Below are 26,217 nucleotides of genomic sequence, written 5' to 3'. Positions count from 1 at the left end.
CACAGCAGTATTCCAGAGAGGGCAGACAAGCATAGTGCAAGCAGAGAAGTTATCTGAGCGCATCCGACGTTACCTGAATGACACCATTCTAGGACGTAGGATGGAAAGAGGAGGAGCTGAAGATGAAATTCATCACCAGTGGCCTCCCAGATCTCCAGACTCCACACTTCGTGACTTTTATCTGTGGGGTAACGTAAAAGATCCCCCTTTGCCTGACACTCTTGAATGTCTGCGACATAGCATTGTTGAAGCTGTGAATTTGATAGCGAGAGTCAAGTTGCCTCATGCGTGGCAGGAAACGAGACACTGCTTTAATATTTGTAGTGTAACACATGGTGCTCACATTGAATGCATAAAAATTTGAACCTTTCTCTTTCCAGGAATGTTGGAATTGAGTTTCTATCTTTTGTAGTTTCTAGGGAGTAAATGTTTGAAATCTGTTCCTTCTTTTTGTTTGTGGAAGAGAATGAAGAAATAGAGCTAGGTAGAATTAAATAAGGTGGCTTTGTAAGAATACGTATGCAAAAATCTCGACTTTACATCGTAATGGATGGTGGGAACGCACCATGTGATGATTTGCAATTATAAATAAGTCAGCTTTTTGTTAAAAGGAATGGTTTTAATTTATTTAATGAATTATCGTTTTCTGGACAACCAGTCCCAGCTTCAGATGCATCTTGAAATAAACATATAATCGACATGAGGTCATATTTTTCCTGGATGACAGCTGGCTGTCATCACCGAGCAACAAACGAGCTAGACCCGCGTCCACATCGCGACACAAAGTGACGTCTCAGAGGCCGAGAGCAGACTGCTGTCTTTCAGTAGTGTATGTATCATGCAGAAAGCTGATAGTTATTTTCAGTGCAATTCCTGAAATCAACTGTGAGCCATCTCGAACATATACACCATCCGATCAAATTATCGGGACACCCCAATGTAATGCGGAATTTGCTACTAGATATCACTAGATGCAGACGCTTCAGATGAAATTAGTAGGTTTGCGTTGTGTTGTCGTGGAGAAGCAGTAACAGGAGAATGGGTCGTAGTGACTTCGAACGTGGAGTGGTCATTGTAACAGATCCATCATGACATTTCAACCCTTCTAAACCTGCCCAAGTCGACTATTGGTGATGCGATTTCAAAATCCAAAGGAATAAACAGAACTGTTCCAGGGCCAAGGAGGCTCGCTCTACTGGCAGAGAGTTGCAAAAAATTGCACGAAATAAGTGGAAGGAATCACTCGTGAGTTCCGAAGTGTTACCAGCGGTCCAGCTAGCACAGTGGATGGGCGTAGGGAGTTAAAAGGACTGAGGTACAATGGTCGACCAGTTCCTCATAAGCCGCGCATCTTTGTAGGCAATGGTAAGCGATGTCAATGCTAAGCGACGCTTGACATGATGTAAACAGTGTGGAGTGGATAACTGGAAACTAAAGATTTGGAGTGATGAATTGCGCTGTACCCTGTGGCAGTCTGACGGAAGGGTTTGGGTTTGGCGAATACGTGGAGAATGTACCTGCCATCATGCGTAGTATCAACAGTGAAATACAGGCGGAGGTGGTGTTACGGTGTGGGGGTGATTGTCAAGATTAAGGTGTGATCTCCCTATTGAGCTTATGGAAACGATAAATGCGAAAGAACATGAACAGAATACAGAAATAGTTCGGAGACGGTGGCTGTAACAGCATGAGAATGCACCCTGTCGTAGAGCACCGGCTGTGAGGCAGTCATCTGTGGAGAATAACATTCCTGAAATCGACTGGAGTTCCCAGAGTCCCGAACTGCAAGTAAGGGAACATACTCGAATTCGCTCCAGATCCCAGCGTCTGCCATGTCTACCTTCTACAGTTTCGTATCTTGAGGAAGAATGGGCTGTCATTCCCCCACAGACTTTCAGACACATTATTGAAAATATCTCCAGCATAGTTCAAGCCATCATGAAGAAGAGGGTGGACACACACCATAATATTACCCACTACTAAGGTGTCTGGATACTTTAGATCAGGTAGTGCACTTCGGACGACGCAGACAGCAAGCACCTGCAGACACACTGTACTCGTGTGCTCAGAGTTCTATACTGAGATAGTACAGGGATCACTCAACACTACACACGTGCATCCGACGCTCAGCTATAAAGGTTTGTCGATAGGCGGTATCGCAGACTGGGGGTCGCAGTGGTCAAGGATAGGGACTGCACGACTGGTGTGGGCTTCTCTGATAGCCGTAACGTGGATGGCGCCTCCTGCCGGAGGGAGAGCGCAGGTTCATCCAGTCTGCAGGCAGCGCCGGCAACTACTCCAAACACACTGCTCACTGCTCACTGCTCACCAGCCTCTGGACACTCCAAGGTAAGGGCGCTGGCTGGCTAACCGTGTCTAGCTGAGGCTGCGTGCACACCGGTCTGCGAAACTAGTCGTGCGTCGTGCGCTCTGAGACAGGAGCAAAACACTTTCAGATCAGGTAATTATTTTCATAGCAAGGGCATCGCAGGAGGCGACTGGGAAGAAGAGGTGTTCCATAGCTTTATTGGTTTACTGCAGGGGCCGCGGCTTACGAGCACTTCGCCCCACTCATCGTCCACAGCACCAGTGAATGACATCCTTCGTTTCTTTCCGCATTCTAGGAGCGATGTTTTTTTCTACGATACGCTGCTCAGTACTCCATTTTGGAGTGTTTCAGTATTAGGAAATACTTTTAGTGTTTCTCTTATGTAAATAAGAACTGTTAGAAATAGCAAAAATAAACGTGTTAAATGCTGCACCCAAAATTCAATCGCGTAGTTGTTATAAACATACTACCAGGAAAAAAGCACGTGCCTTAAGCTCGCGACGTCGGAGAAAAGGGGTGGACAAAAGTTTTGGAAACATTGCGAACACAGCACAGTACCATGCCTAACACGGTTACAAGGGAGTTAGAACGAAAAAAAATGTTTTTTTCATATTTTAGGATTTTTATCTCATTATAAAATTTGCAATTCTCGGAATAAAATGATGTATATATTACTTATAAACTCTCATGGGAAATATTTTACTTTATTTTTTAAAATATTGTCTACACCGGTTGAAAGTGTTAAAATTTTTCCGTGCATTACTTCAAGATCTAATAAAATCGGTAATTTTTAAATAGAAGGCTGTGGATTGCTGTGTTATATAGGTCATGTCCAGAAGAGGATGGGCACCACCTTGAGGAAGTTGAAACAAAGTTTGAGAGACAAGAAACTTTCTGATGGTATAACCATAAGAGGCAAGCTGACAGACAAAATGATTGATGAACTACAGCAGTATTATGGGATGGCCATTAGAAATAATACTGAGGATTTGTTGAAAATGAAGCAGGCAGTATGGGCTACCTTCTTCCACAGACTGTCAACTCATGAAAAACCAGTGCACCACCCTCCTGGACCTGATTCATGGTGCAAATAACGCAGTCCCCAGTACTCAAACAGTTCATACAGCCATAAACATTCCTTCCCAGTTGCAGTCATGGATATCATAAAACCTATTTGCAGAGATCTGGTTCAAATGGCTCTGAGCACTATGGGACTTAACATCTGAGCTCATCAGTCCCCTAGAACTTAGAACTAATTAAACTTAACTAACCTAAGGACGACACACACATCCATGCCCGAGTCATGATTCGAACCTGCGACCGTAGCGGTCGCGTGGTTCCAGACCGAAGCGCCTAGAACCGCTCGGCCACTCCGGCCGGCTAGAGACCTGGCAAATCCTGAATTACTGAAGAAGTGTCTACACGGTTAGACTCAAAATCCCAGTGAGTCGTTCAATAATCTTATCAAAAAATGTTTTTGTCGGAATGAACACACTAAAGCGGGGGGCCAGTGAAGCAGTTACTACTTTTAAAGATTACAACATTGGCAGGGCGAAATTGCATCAGAGAACTTGAACGGATGGACTAGGTTCACATTGATAAAGCAGAGTATGCAACACAATAGGCCACTTAGGAGTCCAGAAAGAAGAAAAGAAGAAAAACTTGGAAAAGATGTAGAGGATGATATACAGTATGGTACAGGGTACTTCTGAGTACTAAACATAAAGAATTAAACATATATTAAGTGAGTTACAGTCTTTTGAAACTTAAGAAGCCGTTTCTGAAAATTTACATTTTATGTTGCATTTTTCCCTAAATGTGAGAAACCTCTTCGAGTAGAGCATTCAAATTTTAAGGGAGTAATAACATTCATATCCTGAGTCTACTAAACTAAAAGAAGAACATAATGTTATGTATTATTAAAATTATTTAGAATAACGTACAAAAAAGTACACAAAATTTTAACCATCTAATTAAAAAATTGTATTCCCGAAAACAGTGGCTGAAATGTAATTATTGTAGTTCAGTAGACTCAGAGCATACAGTTTAAAGTCCTGTAAAAGTTTCATGTCAGTGGCTACAGTGGTTCCTGAAATACAGGGAAGCCTAGTCACTAAATTTAACATTATCGGGGTAGGTCGTTCCAACTCCCCTTAAGAAAACTGCTGGCATTCGAAACAGCTTCCTTTTGTCTCGGAATGGATGAATACAGGTCCTGTATGATTACAGGTGAATCTTATACCAGTCATCCTGCAAAACAGTGGCAATTTTGGGTAACGATGATGGAAGTGGATAGTGATCACGCACTCTCCTCTCCAAAATAGATCACAAATCCTCAACAATGTTGAGATCTGATAACTGTGATGGCAGGGGAGATGCGACAATTTATCCTCGTGCTCATAAAACCAATTCTGGGCGACGCGATCTGTGTGAACAGGGGACCTGTTGTCGTGGAACGCAGCATCGCCATTTGGGAACACACATTGTACCAATGGACGGACCTGATCAAGCAAAATGATCATACATTCTTGGCAATAATGTGAGCTTGCAGAATAAACATGGGGCTCATGGAATACCAAGATATATATAGCTACAACTTTTTCCAACTCATACAGCGAATGGCGCGGCAACCAGTCTTGCAACCATGACTGTTTGTATCTTCACACGTAATGGCTGCCCAAATCGTCATGGAACCTCAGCCACGTTTCATTCTTGGGACGAAAACTCGGCCAGAAGTTGAAAACAGTGTGAAACAAGACTCACCCCACCAAACGACATTCTTCTGTTGCTCCATAAACCAAAACTCCGTCCGAACAGGCCTTGATGGCTCAACGGTACCGACCGGCCTCCGTGTCATCCTCAAACCATAGGTGTCACTGGATGCGGATATGGAGTGGCACGTAGTCAGTACACCGCTCCCCCAGCCATACGTCAGTTTACGAGACCGGAGCCGCTACTTCTCAATCACGTAGCTCCACAGTGTGCCTCACAAGGGCTGAGTGCACCTCGCTTGCCAACAGCGTTCGGCAGACTGGATGGTCACCCATCCAAGTGCTAGCCCAGCCCGACAGCGCTTAACTTCGATGAACTGACGGGAAACGGTTGTTACCACTGCGGCAAAGCTGTTGGCTCTACTGCTCCATAATCCTGCTTTATGGCTTCGACACCGTGTTTTCCTGTTACGGGCATGTTAGTAGTGGTACCGAGTGAGGTGGCGTCGCGGTTAGCACACTGGAGTCGCATTCGGGAAGATGACGGTTCAAATCCTTCTCCGGCCATCCTGATTTAGGTTTTCCGCGATTTCCGTAAATCGCTTCTAGCAAATGCCTGGATGGTTTCCTTGAAAGGGTACTCCCGGTTTCCTTCCCCATCCTTCCCTAATCCGAGCTTGAGCTCCATATATAATGACCTCATTGTCGACGGGACGTTAAACACTAATCTCCTCCTCCTCCTTGAGTAGCGGTTTCGGAATTCCAGGTCACCCTGAAATTCTCTGCTTATGGAGTTCCGTTCGTGTTCATTTGGTGCTGACAGAATTCCCAAGCGCTACATTCAGTCCTGCACTGACTTTTGCAGCAGCCACCGTCTTATAGTTCGTCACAATTCCCTTCGGCGGCCGTCTAACATGATCACTCAAGAAACAGTTTCGTCCACGTTGTGACTTAGGGAATGATGTTTTATCGCGTTCTCTGTGTGCGGTAGAAAACTCCGATATACTGTCTCTGGAAACAGCAAACACTTCGGCTACCTTGTTTACAGAAGCACTCACCACACGAGCACCAATAACGCTCCCACGTTCGAATGCACTTAGCTCCACATAATGCACTCACAGCTATACAGAACACCTCTCTGACCACAACAGACATTTGCAACGTATTAAGGACATTGCACAGGTACCTGTTGTGAATAATACAACAGCGCAACCGACTGCCTGTCTAGTATTTGTATCTATGTTAAAGCATGGATTTCTCGTTACATATTTTTGTCCAACCCCTGGACACTTCTAATGTTTCTGAAAGACAGTTTAGAGGCCCAGCCCAGAAATCGTCTGACGACCACCGCCATAAACATCGCCACCGGGTTGCCAAAGCTCTCTGTCAACCACTCGTCCTCAGTACACGATATGAATGCTCACTTGTACTGTAAAATAAGTTAAACAACTTTATGATGCCAGAAATACATTTCCAAGATTCCTACAGCAACATAAAATCTACTTTTACCGAAATTAAACTGAAAACTCTACAAGAAAACTACTTACCTAATCCAGCCAGTAGAATGCTTGCAACAAGTGGTAAGAGACTGCTGTAGTGAGAACCACTATTGTTGCTGTTATAGTCTTCAGTCCAGAGACTGGTTTGAGGCAGCTCTCCATGCTACTCTATCCTGTGCAAGCTTCTTTATCTCCCAGTACCTACTGCAACCTACATCCTTCTGAATCTGTTTAGTGTATTCATCTCTTGGTCTCCCTCTACGATTTTTACCCTCCACGCTGCCCTCCAATACTGAATTGGTGATCCTGTGATGCCTCAGAATATGCCCTACCAACCGATTCCTTCTTCTAGCCGTGCCACAAATTTCTCTTCTCTCCATTTCTATTCAATACATCCTCATTAGTTATGTGATCTACCCATTTAATCTTCAGCGTTCTTCTGTAGCACCACATTTCGAAAGCTTCTATTCTCTTCTTGTCTAAACTATTTATCGTCCAAGTTTCACTTCCATACATGGCTACACTCCATACAAATACTTTCAGAAACGACTTTCTGACACTTAAATCTATACTCGATGTTAACAAGTTTCTCTTCTTCAGAAATGCTTTCCTTGCCATTGCCAGTCTACATTTTATATCCTCTCTACTTGGACCATCATCAGTTATTTTGCTCCTCAAATAGCAAAACTCATTTACTACTTTAAGCATCTCAATCCCTAATCTAATTCTCGCAGCATCACCCAATTTAACTCGACTACATTCCATTATCCTCGTTTTGCTTTTGTTGATGTTCATCTTATATCCTCCTTTCCAGACACTGTCCATTCCGTTCAGCTGCTCTTTTAAGTTCTATGCTGTCTCTGACAGAATTACAATGTCATCGGCGAACCTCAAAGTTTTTCCAGAATGAGATTTTCACTCTGCAGCGGAGTGTGCGCTGATATGAAACTTCCTGGCAGATTAAAACTGTGTGCCCGACCGAGACTCGAAAAATCTGCCAGGAAGTTTCATATCAGCGCACACTCCGCTGCAGAGTGTAAATCTCATTCTGGAAACATCCCCCAGGCTGTGGCTAAGCCATGTCTCCGCAGTATCCTTTCTTTCAGGAGTGCTAGTTCTGCAAGGTTCGCAGGAGAGCTTCTGTAAAGTTTGGAAGGTGGGAGACGAGATACTGGCAGAAGTAAAGCTGTGAGTACGGGCCGTGAGTCGTGCTTCGGTAGCTCAGATGGTAGAGCACTTGCCCGCGAAAGGCAAAGGTCCCGAGTTCGAGTCTCGGTCGGGCACACACTTTTAATCTCAAAGTTTTTTATCTTCTCCATGGATTTTAATTCCTACTCCAAATTTTTCTTTTGTTTCCTTTACTGTTTGCTCAATATACAGACTGAATAACATCGGGGATAGGCTACAACACTGCCTCACTCCCTTTCCAACCACTGCTTCCCTTTCACGTCCCTCGACTCTTATAACTGCCATCTGGTTTCTGTACAAATTGTAAATAGCCCTTTGGTCCCTGTATTTTACCCCTGCCACCTTCAGAATTTGAAAGAGAGTATTGCAGTCAACGTTGTCAAAAGCTTTCTCTAAGTCTACAAATGCTAGAAACGTAGGTTTGCCTTTTCTTAATCTTTCTTCTAAGATAAGTCGTAAGGTTAGTATTGCCTCGCGTGTTCCAACATTTCTGCGGAATCCAAACTGATCTTCCCCGAGGTCCGCTTCTACCAGTTTTTCCATTCGTCTGTAAAGAATTTGCGTTAGTATTTTGCAGCTGTGACTTATTAAACTGATAGTTTGGTAATTTTCACATCTGTCAACACCTGCTTTCTTTGGGATTGGAATTATTATATTCTTCTTGAAGTCTGAGGGTATTTCGCCTGTCTCATACATCTTGCTCACTAGATGATTAGACCTTAATACAGTGTAGGCCACAGGCGGAATGCCAAATGAGCAACGACCAAGGTGCAAAGCGATGAATACGGCTCCATTGTTGTTACTGTGCAACTCCTCCGCTCTACAAGCCGTTCAAGTATACCGGGTGGTAACGGAGGGGCTGTAAACGAGAGGGATGCGGCTGGATGTGTACAGCAGTAGGTACATATCGCAGGATTCTATTTGATTACCTTGCGTTTTCTAAAATCGATGTTCGTCTCGCAGAGCATCATACACGGTCTTGGTTCCGTTTACGAAGTGATGGCTGAAACTCATCTGTCTACATTCCAGAAAAGAACATGTAAATTCATTTTAAAGGGCGTCATTAATTTATACAGCGTTGTAATTCTTGCCACAACACTGTTCAAAGTGCAATCACGAGCCATTACACAACATTCCACATACTGACTGCTTCGTAAGTCACGGACGGAAACCCATTAATTATAATGTCGAGCACAGTTCCATATCACTGAATCAATATTAACGATCAATAATACCTATTCTTGGCAGTCAAAAGGCCTCTGCTTCAGATTAATAATCGTGACCCGTGACCTCACAGACGTTTATCGCAAGCGGTAGTGGAGTATCTGTCTTGTGCTTTTTGACCAGTCATCGGGCCAGAAAAGCAAAACTATCACATTAGGTCATTTTACGATAAGCCACTGAGAAGCGGAATGTCACGCTTTAGTCAGCGATCAAGATGCAATAACGACCCAATGAGCTAGCCAGAGTCTTGCTTGAAACGTATTGCACAACATTAGGTTTTGCCCTGAGCCAATTTTCAATAAACATTACAACTAGCTACTGCGAATATGGCTAAAACTACATCGACATGATGGTATATAACCCAGCTAACAAAATGGACTGTTTATTATGCTTTTGTAATAAGACATACATTTTACTGCTGTTAAATAAGATACGTGCACATACTTCAGACCTTAAAAAATTAGTAAAACTTAGAAAAATTCTAGACTCAGGGACTGGAAGAATTTAGCTTAAGGATATTTGATTGGAAAAGAAAAAAAGAAGGAAGTTACAATAGAATATGTAAGATCCTACGACTAGTGCTATTCCAGATGCATTAGTGCACTTCTAGCAACTCGCTCTTATGTGGTGTACTCATAGTGATTGACTGACTGTAGGAAACCTCGTCCGAAATAACGGGGAGTCGCTCCCTTAAGTCTGTCTACTATGATATTCTATTGTAAAGTCATGGTAGTGTGCTGTTTATGTAGTTAATATATTTCATTTTTGTCTGATTTCACTTTAACTTGGCTGTTGTATACGTAGCCGTGAGTTCTGCATCTACGACCTAGATGATAAATGCTTTGTTTGCCGGCTGTTAGCAGTCTGTCTATTGGTTATTAATATGATGGTGCGTGATCTATTTCTGCTACAATGTGTCTCTCATTAATTATAAGTTGTTACTGTTAGAGTCTGTACTTTCGGCTGATACTCCCACGAGCCGGTCTCTCCCATATGTATTTTTTGTTTCTACATATTCGTCATATAGTCGATCAGATGAACCGTCAGCAGCTCTGTTTAGGCTTTGCCTATTGCTGGGGGTGTCTTAAGGATTCGTAGACATCTTTTGTGACATTTGTTTTTCAGGAAAGCGCGCATTATTTAAGTATATGCTCAAGTGTACCCGGTTGCACACACGAACACTCCACACTCTGACCGAGGTCCACTCGGTGATGGTGCACGGTGTATGGACCCTGTCCGGTCAAAAAACTGAACCATGATACCATTGAGGTCTGCATAGAACATGTTCAACCGAATGTCGGAGGAAAAGGAGCATGCTCTACGTTGCCACGAACTAACTCGCCACTGTTTTACACGCAAGTTGTCCGTTAAATCTTCCTCCGTAATTTCCATTACTTTTCCCAGTCTGCCCAATCTACACTCCTGGAAATTGAAATAAGAACACCGTGAATTCATTGTCCCAGGAAGGGGAAACTTTATTGACACATTCCTGGGGTCAGATACATCACATGATCACACTGACAGAACCACAGGCACATAGACACAGGCAACAGAGCATGCACAATGTCGGCACTAGTACAGTGTATATCCACCTTTCGCAGCAATGCAGGCTGCTATTCTCCCATGGAGACGATCGTAGAGATGCTGGATGTAGTCCTGTGGAACGGCTTGCCATGCCATTTCCACCTGGCGCCTCAGTTGGATCAGCGTTCGTGCTGGACGTGCAGACCGCGTGAGACGACGCTTCATCCAGTCCCAAACATGCTCAATGGGGGACAGATCTGGAGATCTTGCTGGCCAGGGTAGGTGACTTACACCTTCTAGAGCACGCTGGGTGGCACGGGATACATGCGGACGTGCATTGTCCTGTTGGAACAGCAAGTTCCCTTGCCGGTCTAGGAATGGTAGAACGATGGGTTCGATGACGGTTTGGATGTACCGTGCACTATTCAGTGTCCCCTCGACGATCACCAGTGGTGTACGGACAGTGTAGGAGATCGCTCCCCACACCATGATGCCGGGTGTTGGCCCTGTGTGCCTCGGTCGTATGCAGTCCTGATTGTGGCGCTCACCTGCACGGCGCCAAACACGCATACGACCATCATTGGCACCAAGGCAGAAGCGACTCTCATCGCTGAAGACGACACGTCTCCATTCGTCCCTCCATTCACGCCTGTCGCGACACCACTGGAGGCGGGCTGCACGATGTTGGGGCGTGAGCGGAAGACGGCCTAACGGTGTGCGGGACCGTAGCCCAGCTTCATGGAGACGGTTGCGAATGGTCCTCGCCGATACCCCAGGAGCAACAGTGTCCCTAATTTGCTGGGAAGTGGCGGTGCGGTCCCCTACGGCACTGCGTAGGATCCTACGGTCTTGGCGTGCATCCGTGCGTCGCTGCGGTCCGGTCCCAGGTCGACGGGCACGTGCACCTTCCGCCGACCACTGGCGACAACATCGATGTACTGTGGAGACCTCACGCCCCACGTGTTGAGCAATTCGGCGGTACGTCCACCCGGCCTCCCGCATGCCCACTATACGCCCTCGCTCAAAGTCCGTCAACTGCACATACGGTTCACGTCCACGCTGTCGCGGCATGCTACCAGTGTTAAAGACTGCGATGGAGCTCCGTATGCCACGGCAAACTGGCTGACACTGACGGCGGCGGTGCACAAATGCTGCGCAGCTAGCGCCATTCGACGGCCAACACCGCGGTTCCTGGTGTGTCCGCTGTGCCGTGCGTGTGATCATTGCTTGTACAGCCCTCTCGCAGTGTCCGGAGCAAGTATGGTGGGTCTGACACACCGGTGTCAATGTGTTCTTTTTTCCATTTCCAGGAGTGTATCTTCAGTCAGTCTGCTCATCACAGCTCCCTGGTGGATTGCTAGGTCGATCGGGTATGTTATGAGTACTAGCACAGTGCTCCTGCTGACACAATGTCAGCCTCTGATAATGTCAGCAGACAACGGCTCTGATCGTTGTGAGGCAGAGTCCGCCTGCCCATGTGCTTTCCGCGAGGAATACCAATGATTCACGCAAGGCCCAGTTATATATTTGCGTAGCACGACGTGAAAATCTATAAGGGATTGTGCTGATGCGTGCGAGTTAGTGTAAAAAATTTTCTGCTCTATCATTTGATTGATAAGCGTCAGTCCAATCTGTATCCCTAACTATTTGGTTACGCCTTATTTAGGAATGTTTCCATCGTACAGTTTTATAATGGGGTCTCCCTGCAGTTTTGCTTTTAGAAATATGCAGACTCTTTTGTCTGGGGCCACGGTGAGGGTGTTTCTCAGGCACCAATACCACCGACTTTGATTTCTGGTTCGCTGACACCTCATTCAATTGATCACCAGCGTATGCGACAATCCCATCAGTGTTATGTCCTCATCCGTTTCAGTTAGGTGGCACGATTGAAAGATCGAAAAAGTTCGGCCCTCAGACTGAACCCTGCGGGCATTCGTTACTGATTCTCTTGATCATTTTCAGTTTTGGCTCCCCTCTTTCAACTGCTCTTATAATTGAAGCTACGTCATGGGAGCTGTGATCTCTGTTGTTATAAGCACACAACTACAAAAACCGTCATTTATTAACGACTACCCCTTTCAATACGTAGTGTAGTGAGTTAGTTTTACGTCACTGATGACGAACTGTACTTTGCGGCGCCATGCTTGACGATGATCCACAGCGCATATTGAAACCGGTAGCCGTTAATGAAAGAAGTGATCGAGAGGGTATTTGTTTATTCATTCAACTATTCTATAGTTATAGTACCGTAGTCTAGAAGACTGTTGTACAGATTCGGTGGTACCCACAAATCGCTAACATCTCGAGCCACCAGAGGCTGTCAGGCGTCCTTAGGACGTCTGCGTACTTGAGTCTGACATTCTGTCATAATTCTAGTTTCCTATTAATTGCATAATCAATCGACTTATTTTTTTACGTTACACGACCTTGTGAAGGCAGAGTCTCAGGACCTGATTGCCAGCCTTTTCTCAGTTACAAAGAAGCTGCTCCTGGATTAGCCAAGGCGTCGACGAGGCGAACTGACTTGTATGACTTCAAATTGGCCCGCTGTTTGTCAGATTTCTCGATGATCACTTCGTTTGCTAACTTCCAGGCTGCGGTACTCTTCCCAGTCTTAGGTCTTCATTTATTACATCCGTTAAACACGGGATAATCTGTGGCGCAACTCGTTTAAATGTGTCGGAGCGAATGATGTCTGGCCGTGAAGCTTTTCTCATTTTAAATTTTACTATGCCATACGCCGCTTCTTTTTGTGCGAAAGACCAAGTGACATTCTTCGTCGTGTATTCTGCTTCATCAGAACTCTTGAACTAGTCTGATATGGATCACCTGTGTTGTGTTGGCATCAGAGAGTAACAACTAAAGTATATATTCCGCTGTACTTCTCCATCTTTACTTGTTTTGTTAATGTTATGGAAACTGTGTTGTATTGGTTTCCCACGTTTTCTTTCATCTGTACTGGAGAATACTCAGTATTGTAGAATACTCAGTATAATGTCGTTTATCAAAACCGAACTACACTTCTCGAACAATCACTATATACACACAAAAACAAATAACTTGTAAACGACCATTCATCAAGAGCGTCGGTGAGGTCCGTCGGAGTTGGTCCTAGCTTGGCGAGGAATTGGCTGTACTGCTGCTGCGCTGGCCTTACAAAACCGGCGGAGGTCGGCGGAGTACTCCAACTTTCCCTGTATCTGTGAGGCGACCTTTGCAGAAAAAGGTTTGCATTAGTCTCTAGCAAGTTCTGTTTGTTTTGAAGAATTGTTTTCCTCTTGTTTGCGCCTGCAAGTGCTTGTGTATGTTATATGGTACACAGGGGTGCCCTGAGTGTAGTCTGCCTGGCAGAGGCCGTCTATGGCAGACATAACATATAGTGTTGTATTTTTGATTTCATTGCTTACTACAACTGTGTTGTATTGGTTTCCCACGTTTTCTTTCATCTGTATTGGAGAATACTCAGTATTGTAGAATACTCAGTATAATGTCGTTTATCAAAACCGAACTACACTTCTCGAACAATCACTATATACACACAAAAACAAATAACTTGTAAACGACCATTCATCAAGAGCGTCGGTGAGGTCCGTCGGAGTTGGTCCTAGCTTGGCGAGGAATTGGCTGTACTGCTGCTGCGCTGGCCTTACAAAACCGGCGGAGGTCGGCGGAGTACTCCAACTTTCCCTGTATCTGTGAGGCGACCTTTGCAGAAAAAGGTTTGCATTAGTCTCTAGCAAGTTCTGTTTGTTTTGAAGAATTGTTTTCCTCTTGGTTGCGCCTGCAAGTGCTTGTGTATGTTATATGGTACACAGGGGTGCCGTGAGCGTAGTCTGCCTGGCAGAGGCCGTCTATGGCAAACATAACATATAGTGTTGTGTTTTTGATTTCATTGCTTACTACCTCTTTCGTCAGACCAGTTTTTTCCTGTTATTTCTGTTTATCTGGACATACCTGTATGAGAATGCTTTCTGACTCAGCTATGGGATTTTATACGTATTTTTCTTCTATTGCTCTCTGATATTTTGTTTCAGACCTGTTTCGAGCAATTTTATTCCTTATGTATGCAGCTCAGTGTCAGGGAGATATAGCAGTCTCTTTTTCGTTAGACTGGATGTAATTTGTAGCTGTGTTCAGTGTTTGTTTAACTTCTAAAGCTGAAATGTTTCTTCTTAGGAGTTTTTCATTTTTTTATATCAATGTATATGTATGACTTTCAACCCTGCTAAGAAATTTGGAGAAAACAGCGCAAACGACATAGGTGGCAGGAGGTCAGCAGCGTGTAGTCACCTGGCCTGATCGTGGAGTTGGTTGACTTTACTGGTCTTACCTGTTGACAGCAGCTGGTGCAAATTGAGAAACTGTTCAATGGTCCTGCGTGTGCAGCTATGGACCCGGCCGCCGCTTCCCAGTGGGCGGCGCAGACTGCCAGCATGTGCCCCGTGGGCGGCGCTGCTGGCGCGCTGTTCGTGCAGCTGCTGGCCACGCTGGTGAGGGCGCAGTGCCAGCTGTCGGAGCGCAGCGCCTACCCGCCGGACACGGCGCTCCCGCTGCCGGAGTACGACTTCGTGGTGGTCGGCGCCGGGTCCGCTGGCTCCGCGGTGGCCGCCCGCCTCACGGAGAACCCCGAGTGGAAGGTGCTGCTGCTCGAGGCGGGGGGCGACCCGCCGCCCACCTCTGACATTCCCAGCTTCTACCCTCTGCTGGCGAAGACTGAGGTGCGTATCACCTGAGCAGCACCAGCTATTTTGCATAAACACAGAGGTTCCGAATGACTGCACCCAACAATGTATTGAGTTGTTGCATAAGTGGGTAACATTTTCCATCAAAATATGGTTCAAATGGCTTTGAGCACTTTGGGACTTAACATCTGAGGTCATCAGTCCCCTAGAACTTAGAATTACTTAAACCTAACTAACCTAAGGACATTACACACATCCACGCCCGAGGCACGATTCGAAACTGCGACCGTAGCGGTCGCGCGGTTCCAGACTAAAGCGCCTAGATCCGCTCGGCCACAACGGACGACCCATCAGTTTTAATACACTACTGGCTATTAAAATTGCCACACCACGAAGATGACGTGCTACAGACGCGAAATTTAACCGACACAAAGAAGATGCTGTGATATGCAAATGATTAGCTTTTCAGAGCATTCACACAAGGTTGGCGCCGGTGGCGACACCTACAATGTGCTGACATGAGGAAAGTATCCAATCGATTTCTCATACACAAACAGCAGTTGGCCGGCGTTGCCTGGTGAAACGTTGTTGTGATGCCTCGTGTAAGGAGGAAAAATGCCTACCATCACGTTTTCGACTTTGATAAAGGTCGGATTGTAGCCTATCGCGACTGCGGTTTATCGTATCGCGACATTGCCGCTCGCGTTGGTCGAGATCCAATGACTGTTAGCAGAATATGGAATCGGTGGGTTCGGGAGGGTAATACGGAATGCCGTGCTGGATCCTAACGGCCTCGTATCACTAGCAGTCGAGATGACAGGCATCTTATCCGCATGGCTGTAACGGATCGTGCAGCCACGTCTCGATCCCTGAGTCAACAGATGGGGACATTTGTAAGACAACAATCATCTGCACGAACAGTACGACGGCGTTTGCAGCAACGTGGACTATCAGCTCGGAGACCATGGCTGCGGTTAGCCTTGACGCTGCATCACAGACAGGAGCGCCTGCGATGGTGTACTCAACGACGAACCTGGGCGCAGGAATGGCAAAACGTCATTTATTCGGATGAATCCAGGTTCTGTTTACAGCATCGTGATGGTCGCATCCGTGATTGGGGACATCGCGGTGAACGCACATTGGAAGCGTGTATTCGTCATCTCCATACTGGCGTATCACCCGGCGTGATGGTAAAGGGTCCCATTGGTTACACGTCTCGGTCATCTCTTGTTCGCATTGACGGCACTTTGAACAGTGGACGTTACATTTCAGATGTGTTACGACCCGTGGCTCTCCCCTTCATTCGATCCCTGCGAAACCCTACATTTCATCAGTATAACGCACGACCGCATGTTGCAGGTCCTGTACGAGCCTTTCTGGATACAGAAAATGTCCGACTGCTGCCCTGGCCAGCACATTCTCCAGATTTCTCACCAATTGAAAACGTCTGGTCAATGGTGGCCGAGCAACTGGCTCGTGACAATACGGTAGTCACTACTCTTTAAGAACTGTGGTATCGTGCCGAAGCTGCATGGGCAGCTGTACCTGTACACACCATCGAAGCTCTGTTTGACTCAATGGCCAGGCGTATCAAGACCGTTATTACGCTCAGAGGTGGTTGTTCTGGGTACTGATTTCTCAGGATCTATGCTCCCAAATTGCGTGAAAACGTAATCACATGTCAGTTCTAGTATAATATATTTGTCCAATGAATACCCGTTTATCATCTGCATTTCTTCTTGGTGTATCAATTTTAATGGGCAGTAGTCTAAATACAACAGATACACATAAAAGAGACTTTAGTTATCAATAATTTATTCTCATTCACTATTTACAACAGTGTGACAACGCAGAGGTAAATTTTCGACTCCGCGACTATAGAAATCACGTGGTTTTGAGGCGAAGAACTCGTCGAGCCGTGTTCGGAGCGCATTTTCACCCACAAAGGAAGGTCCTTGAAGGCTGTCCGACAGAGAGAGGAAAAGGTGAAAATCTGATGGCGCAAGATCATTATTGTTATTATTTTTTTTTTTTTTTTGACAGTGTAGCAGACTGCGGGCGGGCGCTATCGTGGAGATGCATCACCTCACGCAGCCCAGCCTTCCTGATCGTTATTCTTGGACTGCGTGCGGAACACATCTAAATTGTTGACACTAAACGACAGCAGTGATGGTTATACCTCGTGGAAGCTATTCGTAGTACACTACAGCGTCGCTGTTCGACCAGATGCATGACATTATCTTTTGCTGATTCGCGGAAGTCTTCATAGAGGGAGTTGCTACTTTGGTTGGGATCAACCATTCCTTTCTTTTTCTTATCTTAGCATAAAGACACGATTACGTGTCACCGGTAACGATACAGAATATGACTGGTCAGCGTTGTTCACGATCCAGCTGATGACGAACAAGCAGAGATGCACATATAGCCACCTGGTGATTTTTGTGATTTTGACGTAGAGTATGCGGTACCCGTACTCCCGATTTTTGAACCTTCCTCATTGCACGCAAATGTCGCACGATGGTGGAATGGTCACACTACATCATATTTGCCATTTCTCGATACATTGATGTCGGTCATTGTGAATTAATGCGTTTAAACGATCTTCATCAAACTCCGATGGTTGAACGTGGAGAGACACTAATGTTAAAACGATCCTTCCTAAAAACGAGAAAAACATTTTCTGGCGGTGTTCTGTCCTGTGGCGTTATCCTCACATAGGGCGCAGATTTCTGCCTCCGCTGCTGTCACCCCTTTAGTGAATTCAAACATAAGAATATATCGGAAATGTTCCGATTTCTCCACTTGGCACTGCATTTTCTAGTGTCCACAGCTCCACTCACTATTTTCAAATGACAAAATAGCAACACATAAACTCAAATACACGACTGGCTATTAAAATTGCTACACCAAGAAGAAATGCAGATGATAAACGGGTATTAATTGGACAAATATATTATACTAGAACTGACATGTGATCACATTTTCACGCAATTTGGGTGCATAGATCCTGAGAAATCAGTACCCAGAACAACCATCTCTGGCCGTACTAACGGTCTTGATACGCCTGGCCATTGAGTCAAACAGAGCTTGGATAGCGTGTACAGGTACAGCTGCCCATGCAACTTCAACACGATACCACAGTTCATCAAGAGTAGTGATTGGCGTATTGTGACGAGCCAGTTGCTCGGCCACCATTGACCAGACGTTTTCAATTGGTGAGAGATCTGGAGAATGTGCTGGCCAGGGCAGCAGTCGAACATTTTCTGTACTCAGAAAGGCCGTACAGGACGTGCAACATGCTGTCTTGTATTATCCTGCTGAAATGTAGGGTTTTGCAGGGTTGGAATGAAGGCTACAGCCACGGGTCGTAACACATCTGAAATGTAACGTCCACTGTTCAAAGTGCCGTCAATGCGAACAAGAGGTGACCGAGACGTGTAACCAATGGCACCCCATATCATCATGCCGGGTGTTACACCAGTATGTAGATGACGAATACACGCTTCCAATTTGCGTTCACCACAATGTCGCCAAACAAGGATGCGACCATCATGATGCTGTAAACAGAATCTGGATTCATCCGAAAAAATGACGTTTTGCCATTCGTGCACCCAGGTTCGTCGTCGAGTACACCATCGCAGGCGCTCCTGTCGTTGATGCAGCGTCAAGGGTAACCGCAGCCATGGTCCCCGAGCTGATAGTCCATGCTGCTCCAAACGTCGTCGAACTGTTCGTGCAGATGGTTGTTGTCTTGCAAACGTCCCCATCTGTTGACTCAGGGATCAAGACGTGGCTGCACGATCCGTTACAGCCATGCGGATAAGATGCCCGTCATCTCGACTGCTAGTGATACGAGGTCGTTGGGATCCAGCACGGCGTTCCGTATTACCCTCCGGAACCCACCGATTCTGCTAACAGTCAATGGATCTCGATCAACGCGAGCAGCAATGTCGCGATAGGATAATCCGCAATTGCGATAGGCTACAATCCGACCTTTATCAAAGCCGGAAACGTGATGGTACGCATTTCTCCTCCGTACACGCGGCATCACAACAACGGTTCACCAAGCAACGCCGGTCAGCTGCTGTTTGTGTATGAGAAATCGGTTGGTAATGCTCCTCATGTCAGCACGTTGTAGGTGTCGCCACCGGCGCCAACCTTGTGTGAATGCTCTGAAAAGCTAATCATTTGCATATCACAGCATCTTCTTCCTGTCGGTTAAATTTCGCGTCTGTAGCACGTCATCTTCGTGGTGTAACAATTTCAATGGCCAGTAGTGTAGCAACAGTGAACTTCAAATGAAGAAGATAATCGATAAATAAACCCACAACAACTGGAATAGGAAATGCAAAACAAAAATGCTACGACCTTACACACCAACCTAATACTTCAGTAACTGACTCCCTGATTTCATGTGCACGACGGTGGCCAAGCTGCAGTCCGCATCTCCTGACTCAGGTTGCGTCTTGGAGGGCAGGCTCTGAGTCTTACCTTTCAAGTCCTTCAATAATTGAGAGGACCGGAAATGGAAAATGTTCGAAGTACCTTTCTCTCACAGAACGCGTTTTCAGTGCTATTATGTTCTCTGTACTCTGTTGCGTCTTGCTAGACTTGTTCCTCGTGTCGAATCATGGACGAAATGTTTCAAACATTCATTACTAGATGGGCATGGTGCTTATACCAAGCAGTGCTTCCCAATGGAGTTCCAAGTACCATACATCAATGACTCCTACATTTAGTCTGGCACGATTTCAAGAGAAAACACACAAGTTTTTGGTAGTAGGGGCACCATTTTGGGTTGTGACAGAAATGTTGCAATTGTAGAGTAACGAACAAAAGCAAGCGAAGTCTTTGTTGCGCAAGGTTTACACAAGATTCTTGAGTCAACTAAAACTGTGAACCCTTTATCTGTTCTTCCAATGCATATACACTACTGGCCATTAAAATTGCTACACCAAGAAGAAATGCAGATGTTAAACGGGTATTCATTGGACAAATATATTAGAACTGACATATGATTACATTTTCACGCAATTTGGGTGCATAGATCCTGAGAAATCAGCACCCAGGACAACCACCTCTGGCCGTAATAACGGCCTTGATACGCCTGGCCATTGAGTCAAACAGAGCTTCGATGGCGTGTACAGGTACAGCCGCCCATGCAGCTTCAACACGATACCACATTCATCAAGAGTAGTGACTGGCGTATTGTGACGAGCCAGTTCCCCGTCACCATTGAGCAGACGTTTTCAATTGGTGTGAGATCTGGAGAATGTGCTGGCCAGGGCAGCAGTCGAACATTTTCTGTATCCAGAAAGGCCCGTACAGGACCTGCAACATGCGGTCGTGCACTATCCTGCTGAAATGTAGGGTTTCGCAGGGATCGAATGAAGGGTAGAGCCACGGGTCGTAACACATCTGAAATGTAACGTCCACTGTTCAAAGTGCCGTCAATACGAACAAGAGATGACCGAGACGTGTAACCAATGGCACCCCTTACCATCACGCCGGGTGATACGCCAGTATGGCGATGACGAATACACGCTTCCAATGAGCGTTCACCGCGATGTCGCCAAACACGGACGCGACCATCATGATGCTGTAAACAGAACCTGGATTCATCCGAAAAAATGATGTTTTGCCATTCATGCACCCAGGTTTGTCGTTGAGTACACCATCGCAGGCGCTCCTGTCTGTGATGCAACGTCAAAGGTATGGTCTCCGAGCTGCTAGTCCGTGCTGCTGCAATCGTCGTCGAACTGTTCGTGCAGATGGTTGTTGTCTTGCAAAACGTCCCCATCTGTTGACTCAGGGATCCAGACGTGGCTGCACGATCCGTTACAGCCATGCGGATAAGATGCCTGTCATCTCGACTGCTAGTGATACGAGGCCGTTGGGATTCAGCACGGCGTTCCGCATTACCCTCCTGAACCCACCGATTCCATATTCTGCTAACAGTCATTGGATCTCGACGAATGCGAGCAGCAATTTCGCGATACGATAAACCGCAATCGCGATAGGCTACAATCCGACCTTTAGCAAAGTCGGCATAACAACAACGTTTCAACAGGCGACGCCGGTCAACTGCTGTTTGTGTATGAGAAATCGGTTGGAAACTTTCCTCATGTCAGCACGTTGTAAGTGTCGCCACTGGCGCCAACCTTGTGTGAATGCTCTCAAAAGCTAATCACAGCATCTTCTTACTGTCGGTCAAATTTCGCGTCTTTAGCACGTTATCTTCGTAGTGTAGCCATTTTAATGGCCTGTAGTGTAACTAACGACTTTGATTTTGAAGATAGTGCCATTTTTTTTTCAATGTAGGCGTGCAAGATGTCAGAATACAGCATGAGCGAATTGTCTCGTACTCATCCGTCTCGAACCACTGTTATAAATTCTTACTCTGGAACAGAAAACTCGAAAAATTTCCACGAAAGTCCATAGCGTATGTGAGCCATGCCCACTTCATCTGAAAGAGCAGCGATGCTAACCCGTTGCAGTCAGAAAGTCGTGTTGACGATGTTGCCATTTCTTCGTCAACAGCATAGGGATTTTTACGGTATTCATTGCAACATCTGATGAATGTCTTGTGTAAGAAAAAGAATTCAGTACTGAGACGTATTATTCTTGAATTCAATTTTGTTGCTCTCTTACAGTGAAGTGGAAAGACTTGACTTATTATTGTTCGAGTATCTACATAATCTTTTAATTCCCATTGTAATACAAAAATTTAAAAAAAAATCATATATTTGTTTAAAGCAGACATATTCTGATTGAAACTGTCGATACGATTAACGTATCAGTCGTAGATACTTAACAAAATTAAAGAAACTTCACAGTCAAACAAACTGTCAATCAAACCTCTCGCATTATTTACGTATACAGCCAATGAGAGATAATCTAAGAACTGTTGTGCCTTGTTCGACAGAAAGCCTATGACCGTGAGGTACTTGCTTAAAACGTAAGTTTATCTTCTAACGATTAACATCTCAACTATTACCATATTGCTCAAATGAAGTGAATATGTATTTAAGAACTTCCGCTCTTCACATACATGGCCGAGAGGTTCTAGGCGCTACAGTCTGGAACCGCGCGACCGCTACGGTCGCAGGTTCGAATCCTGCCTCGGGCATGGATGTGTGTGATGTCCTTAGGTTAGTTAGGTTTAAGTAGTTCTAACTTCTAGGGGACTCAGATGTTAAGTCCCATAGTGTTCAGAGCCATATCTTCACATACAAATTGCTTGTTATGAGCTCACAAATACTAAAGCTAATTCTAATTTGTTTGCCTAATACGAAACTCCGCGCCATGTTCACTTTTTCATAAGCACAGTTCATTCATTTGTCACAGTCCACGTACGCTTTTCCCTTTCCTGACGAATAAAATAACGTATAACTTACGAACCGTCACACTTTTCTTTCACTTTCTCCGCGCACACACCTTTAATTTAAGAGTCCAATAAATAACGTTCTTCAAACGAGATGTAATTACAATCTGCCACAGAACAGCTCACGGACATCCTTGGCTCCTTCCCAAATGTTGAATCTCCCGTACACAATCTCTCTTTCACCTTCTGTCTTATACTCTCTGGACATCTTTCCGTAGTCTATAAGTAATTTCTACGTACGCAGTATTTCAGGGAGTAGTTCTTCGTCCTACACTAACACAATGCCCGCTCCATCCATAACACCACCCTTCATTACGTCGTCAGTTTCTCAGAATAGTTCCAGTTCAATTCCTTCTCATTACAGTTCTTCCTTCGATCCCCATCACCTTGCGTCACATTCGAAGCATTAATTCTTCAAATGAAGTTACTTCTTTACAACATTACATGGTCGTCCCCACATCAACGGACTTCCTTCATCCTCAACTGTGTCTAATCTCGTACGTCGATTACAAACCACTGGTATTTACACTCCTGGAAATTGAAATAAGAACACCGTGAATTCATTGTCCCAGGAAGGGGAAACTTTATTGACACATTCCTGGGGTCAGATACATCACATGATCACACTGACAGAACCACAGGCACATAGACACAGGCAACAGAGCATGCACAATGTCGGCACTAGTACAGTGTATATCCACCTTTCGCAGCAATGCAGGCTGCTATTCTCCCATGGAGACGATCGTAGAGATGCTGTATGTAGTCCTGTGGAACGGCTTGCCATGCCATTTCCACCTGGCGCCTCAGTTGGACCAGCGTTCGTGCTGGACGTGCAGACCGCGTGAGACGACGCTTCTTCCAGTCCCAAACATGCTCAATGGGGGACAGATCCGGAGATCTTGCTGGCCAGGGTAGTTGACTTACACCTTCTAGAGTACGTTGGGTGGCACAGGATACATGCGGACGTGCATTGTCCTGTTGGAACAGCAAGTTCCCTTGCCGGTCTAGGAATGGTAGAACGATGGGTTCGATGACGGTTTGGATGTACCGTGCACTATTCAGTGTCCCCTCGACGATCACCAGTGGTGTACGGCCAGTGTAGGAGATCGCTCCCCACACCATGATGCCGGGTGTTGGCCCTGTGTGCCTCGGTCGTATGCAGTCCTGATTGTGGCGCTCACCTGCACGGCGCCAAACACGCATACGACCATCATTGGCACCAAGGCAGAAGCGACTCTCATCGCTGAAGACGACACGTCTCCATTCGTCCCTCCATTCACGCCTGTCGCGACACCACTGGAGGCGGGCTGCACGATGTTGGGGCGTGAGCGGAAGACGGCCTAACGGTGTGCGGGACCGTAGCCCAGCTTCATGGAGACGGTTGCGAATGGTCCTCGCCGATACTCCAGGAGCAACAGTGTCCCTAATTTGCTGGGAAGTGGCGGTGCGGTCCCCTACGGCACTGCGTAGGATCCTACGGTCTTGGCGTGCATCCGTGCGTCGCTGCGGTCCGGTCCCAGGTCGACGGGCACGTGCACCTTCCGCCGACCACTGGCGACAACATCGATGTACTGTGGAGACCTCACGCCCCACGTGTTGAGCAATTCGGCGGTACGTCCACCCGGCCTCCCGCATGCCCACTATACGCCCTCGCTCAAAGTCCGTCAACTGCACATACGGTTCACGTCCACGCTGTCGCGGCATGCTACCAGTGTTAAAGACTGCGATGGAGCTCCGTATGCCACGGCAAACTGGCTGACACTGACGACGGCGGTGCACAAATGCTGCGCAGCTAGCGCCATTCGACGGCCAACACCGCTGTTCCTGGTGTGTCCGCTGTGCCGTGCGTGTGATCATCGCTTGTACAGCCCTCTCGCAGTGTCCGGAGCAAGTATGGTGGGTCTGACACACCGGTGTCAATGTGTTCTTTTTTCCATTTCCAGGAGTGTATTTCTATCGAACGGGCATAATATTGACTATAGATATCTTAAAATTTATATCGCATAAATATACAAGAAAAGAATACATTTACAATTAATGATTCAAATAACGATATTAATTCATTAACACTTCGTTTTGTACGTACAAAGATCTAAATAAATGTGCAATGAATATGCACTGGAAAGGCAGTCAACAAACAGAGAATATCGTCAAATTAACGCATACGTAAAACGAAAATCTCCATCTCATCATAGCTACGTTTCATGTATGCTTTTCTTTGTCACAATAGACCAAATATTTATGGTACCCCATTCTCCTGACGGCGATATAGTGATCTGTTACTTTGCTATTATATCAAGTTCAATATATTTTGTGTTGTTGAAGCCTTCTGCGACACTCTTTCCAACGGCACAGAAAAAGTAATGGATTCCATAAAATAAGTGAGTGTCGTAATTCGAGAGCTATAAACGTTAAGGTTACTTGCGTACGTCAGACAGTTTGGCGCCCTGTTCGGTATAACTCAGCGAAATCCGCGCCTCCGTATATTTACTCGCTCTGAGTATATTTTCGGCGAATGGCTCACCCTGTAGAGTGGTGGTCGTCCCACGTTTTTGTTCGGCAGCCGATACTGACGCTCTGGAACGGCACCGCGGCCCGCGTGTGTACCGATACCAATTAGTAGCCAACCTAAGTTAGTGCGTTACGAGCCACCAATAGACTAGCTACAGTAAGGGTGCGATAGGCCGCCGGTCCCCGAGTACTGATCGTCAAAAGTCGGCACCATTGCAAAAATATTATTAATGTCGACTGTTCTTTGTTTCAGATTGCCGCCACACTCAGCAACCCAAAAATTGTGACATAATCGCCTGGCGAAATTTTATTGTCTGTGTGAGCAGATGATTAACTGTTTCACAACCTTGGAACACTTTTCAGAGATTCACCTATAGCTAGCCCTGTAACAAATGTCTGATATATTTTCTTTTTCTGAAATTACTAAAATTGCTCTGGAAAACTAAGGTATTCCCAAATGTAAAAACATCGTTGAAGGTATAGCATGGTCATGTGCTCGGGAACAAGTATTATATTGAAATTTAAAAGCACCGCAGTAGAGAAAATCTTGTCAGTACTGTCACAGAATTTTCCTACTACACACAAATAACAAATGAAATCAAATTAAGTACTATCGAAAACCAGTTTAAATTTAAATACATATTCAAACAGATTTCGGGATTGAAGCCGCTCGTCGTAAACTTCACTCCAGTAATTCAAGTGGACACCTGCCAGTCATCTTCAAGTGAGCCATTGAAGACTGACGGAGCGTTTTTCTTTATTGGATTTCGTTCCCCCGCCCCAGAGGGGGGGGGGGGGGGGTGAGGGGCTGGGAGCAGCACAATACGCCGCTCTGCAGCCTACAGAAAAGGTGAAAAACAGAATCAGGAGATATCATAATAACAAAAGCAATCGATAAACCGGCGACTGTTAAAAACGGAAACATGGCGAAAGAGTTGCGAAGAAAATATAAAAACAAAGGGTCGGCGATGCTGATGAAAACACTTAGTGAATAGACATGCACAATTAAAAAAACACGGCGACAGTCTGGTTTCTGTTCGCAACAGTTAAAAACACACCTAGCGACTTTATGGTGACTGTTTACAACGCTTAAAAAGGGGGACGCATAACACTGCACTATAGAGTATCAAGGCATAGGACAGATGAGGATGGGGAGGGAGGGGGG

The 26,217-nt window shown here is 45.7% G+C and overlaps 1 protein-coding gene across 1 annotated transcript in view; it reads left to right on the top strand.

The window, feature by feature from the left end:
• Window positions 1-2,285: 2,285 nt before the first annotated feature.
• The window catches only part of LOC126468896 (glucose dehydrogenase [FAD, quinone]-like), a 38,569-nt gene continuing 14,637 nt past the window's right edge, over window positions 2,286-26,217 (top strand). The window contains exons 1-2 of the mRNA XM_050096591.1: window positions 2,286-2,349; window positions 14,862-15,193. Of these exons, the coding sequence (XP_049952548.1) occupies window positions 14,864-15,193 (330 nt within the window). The 5' untranslated portion in view covers window positions 2,286-2,349; window positions 14,862-14,863. The remainder of the gene's footprint in view (window positions 2,350-14,861; window positions 15,194-26,217) is intronic.

Source organism: Schistocerca serialis, chromosome 1 (assembly GCF_023864345.2).
Source record: "Schistocerca serialis cubense isolate TAMUIC-IGC-003099 chromosome 1, iqSchSeri2.2, whole genome shotgun sequence".
Classification (NCBI taxonomy): Eukaryota; Metazoa; Arthropoda; class Insecta; order Orthoptera; family Acrididae; genus Schistocerca; species Schistocerca serialis.
Note: the sequence above shows the minus strand (reverse complement) of the source record. Positions and strands in the feature narration are given on the sequence as shown.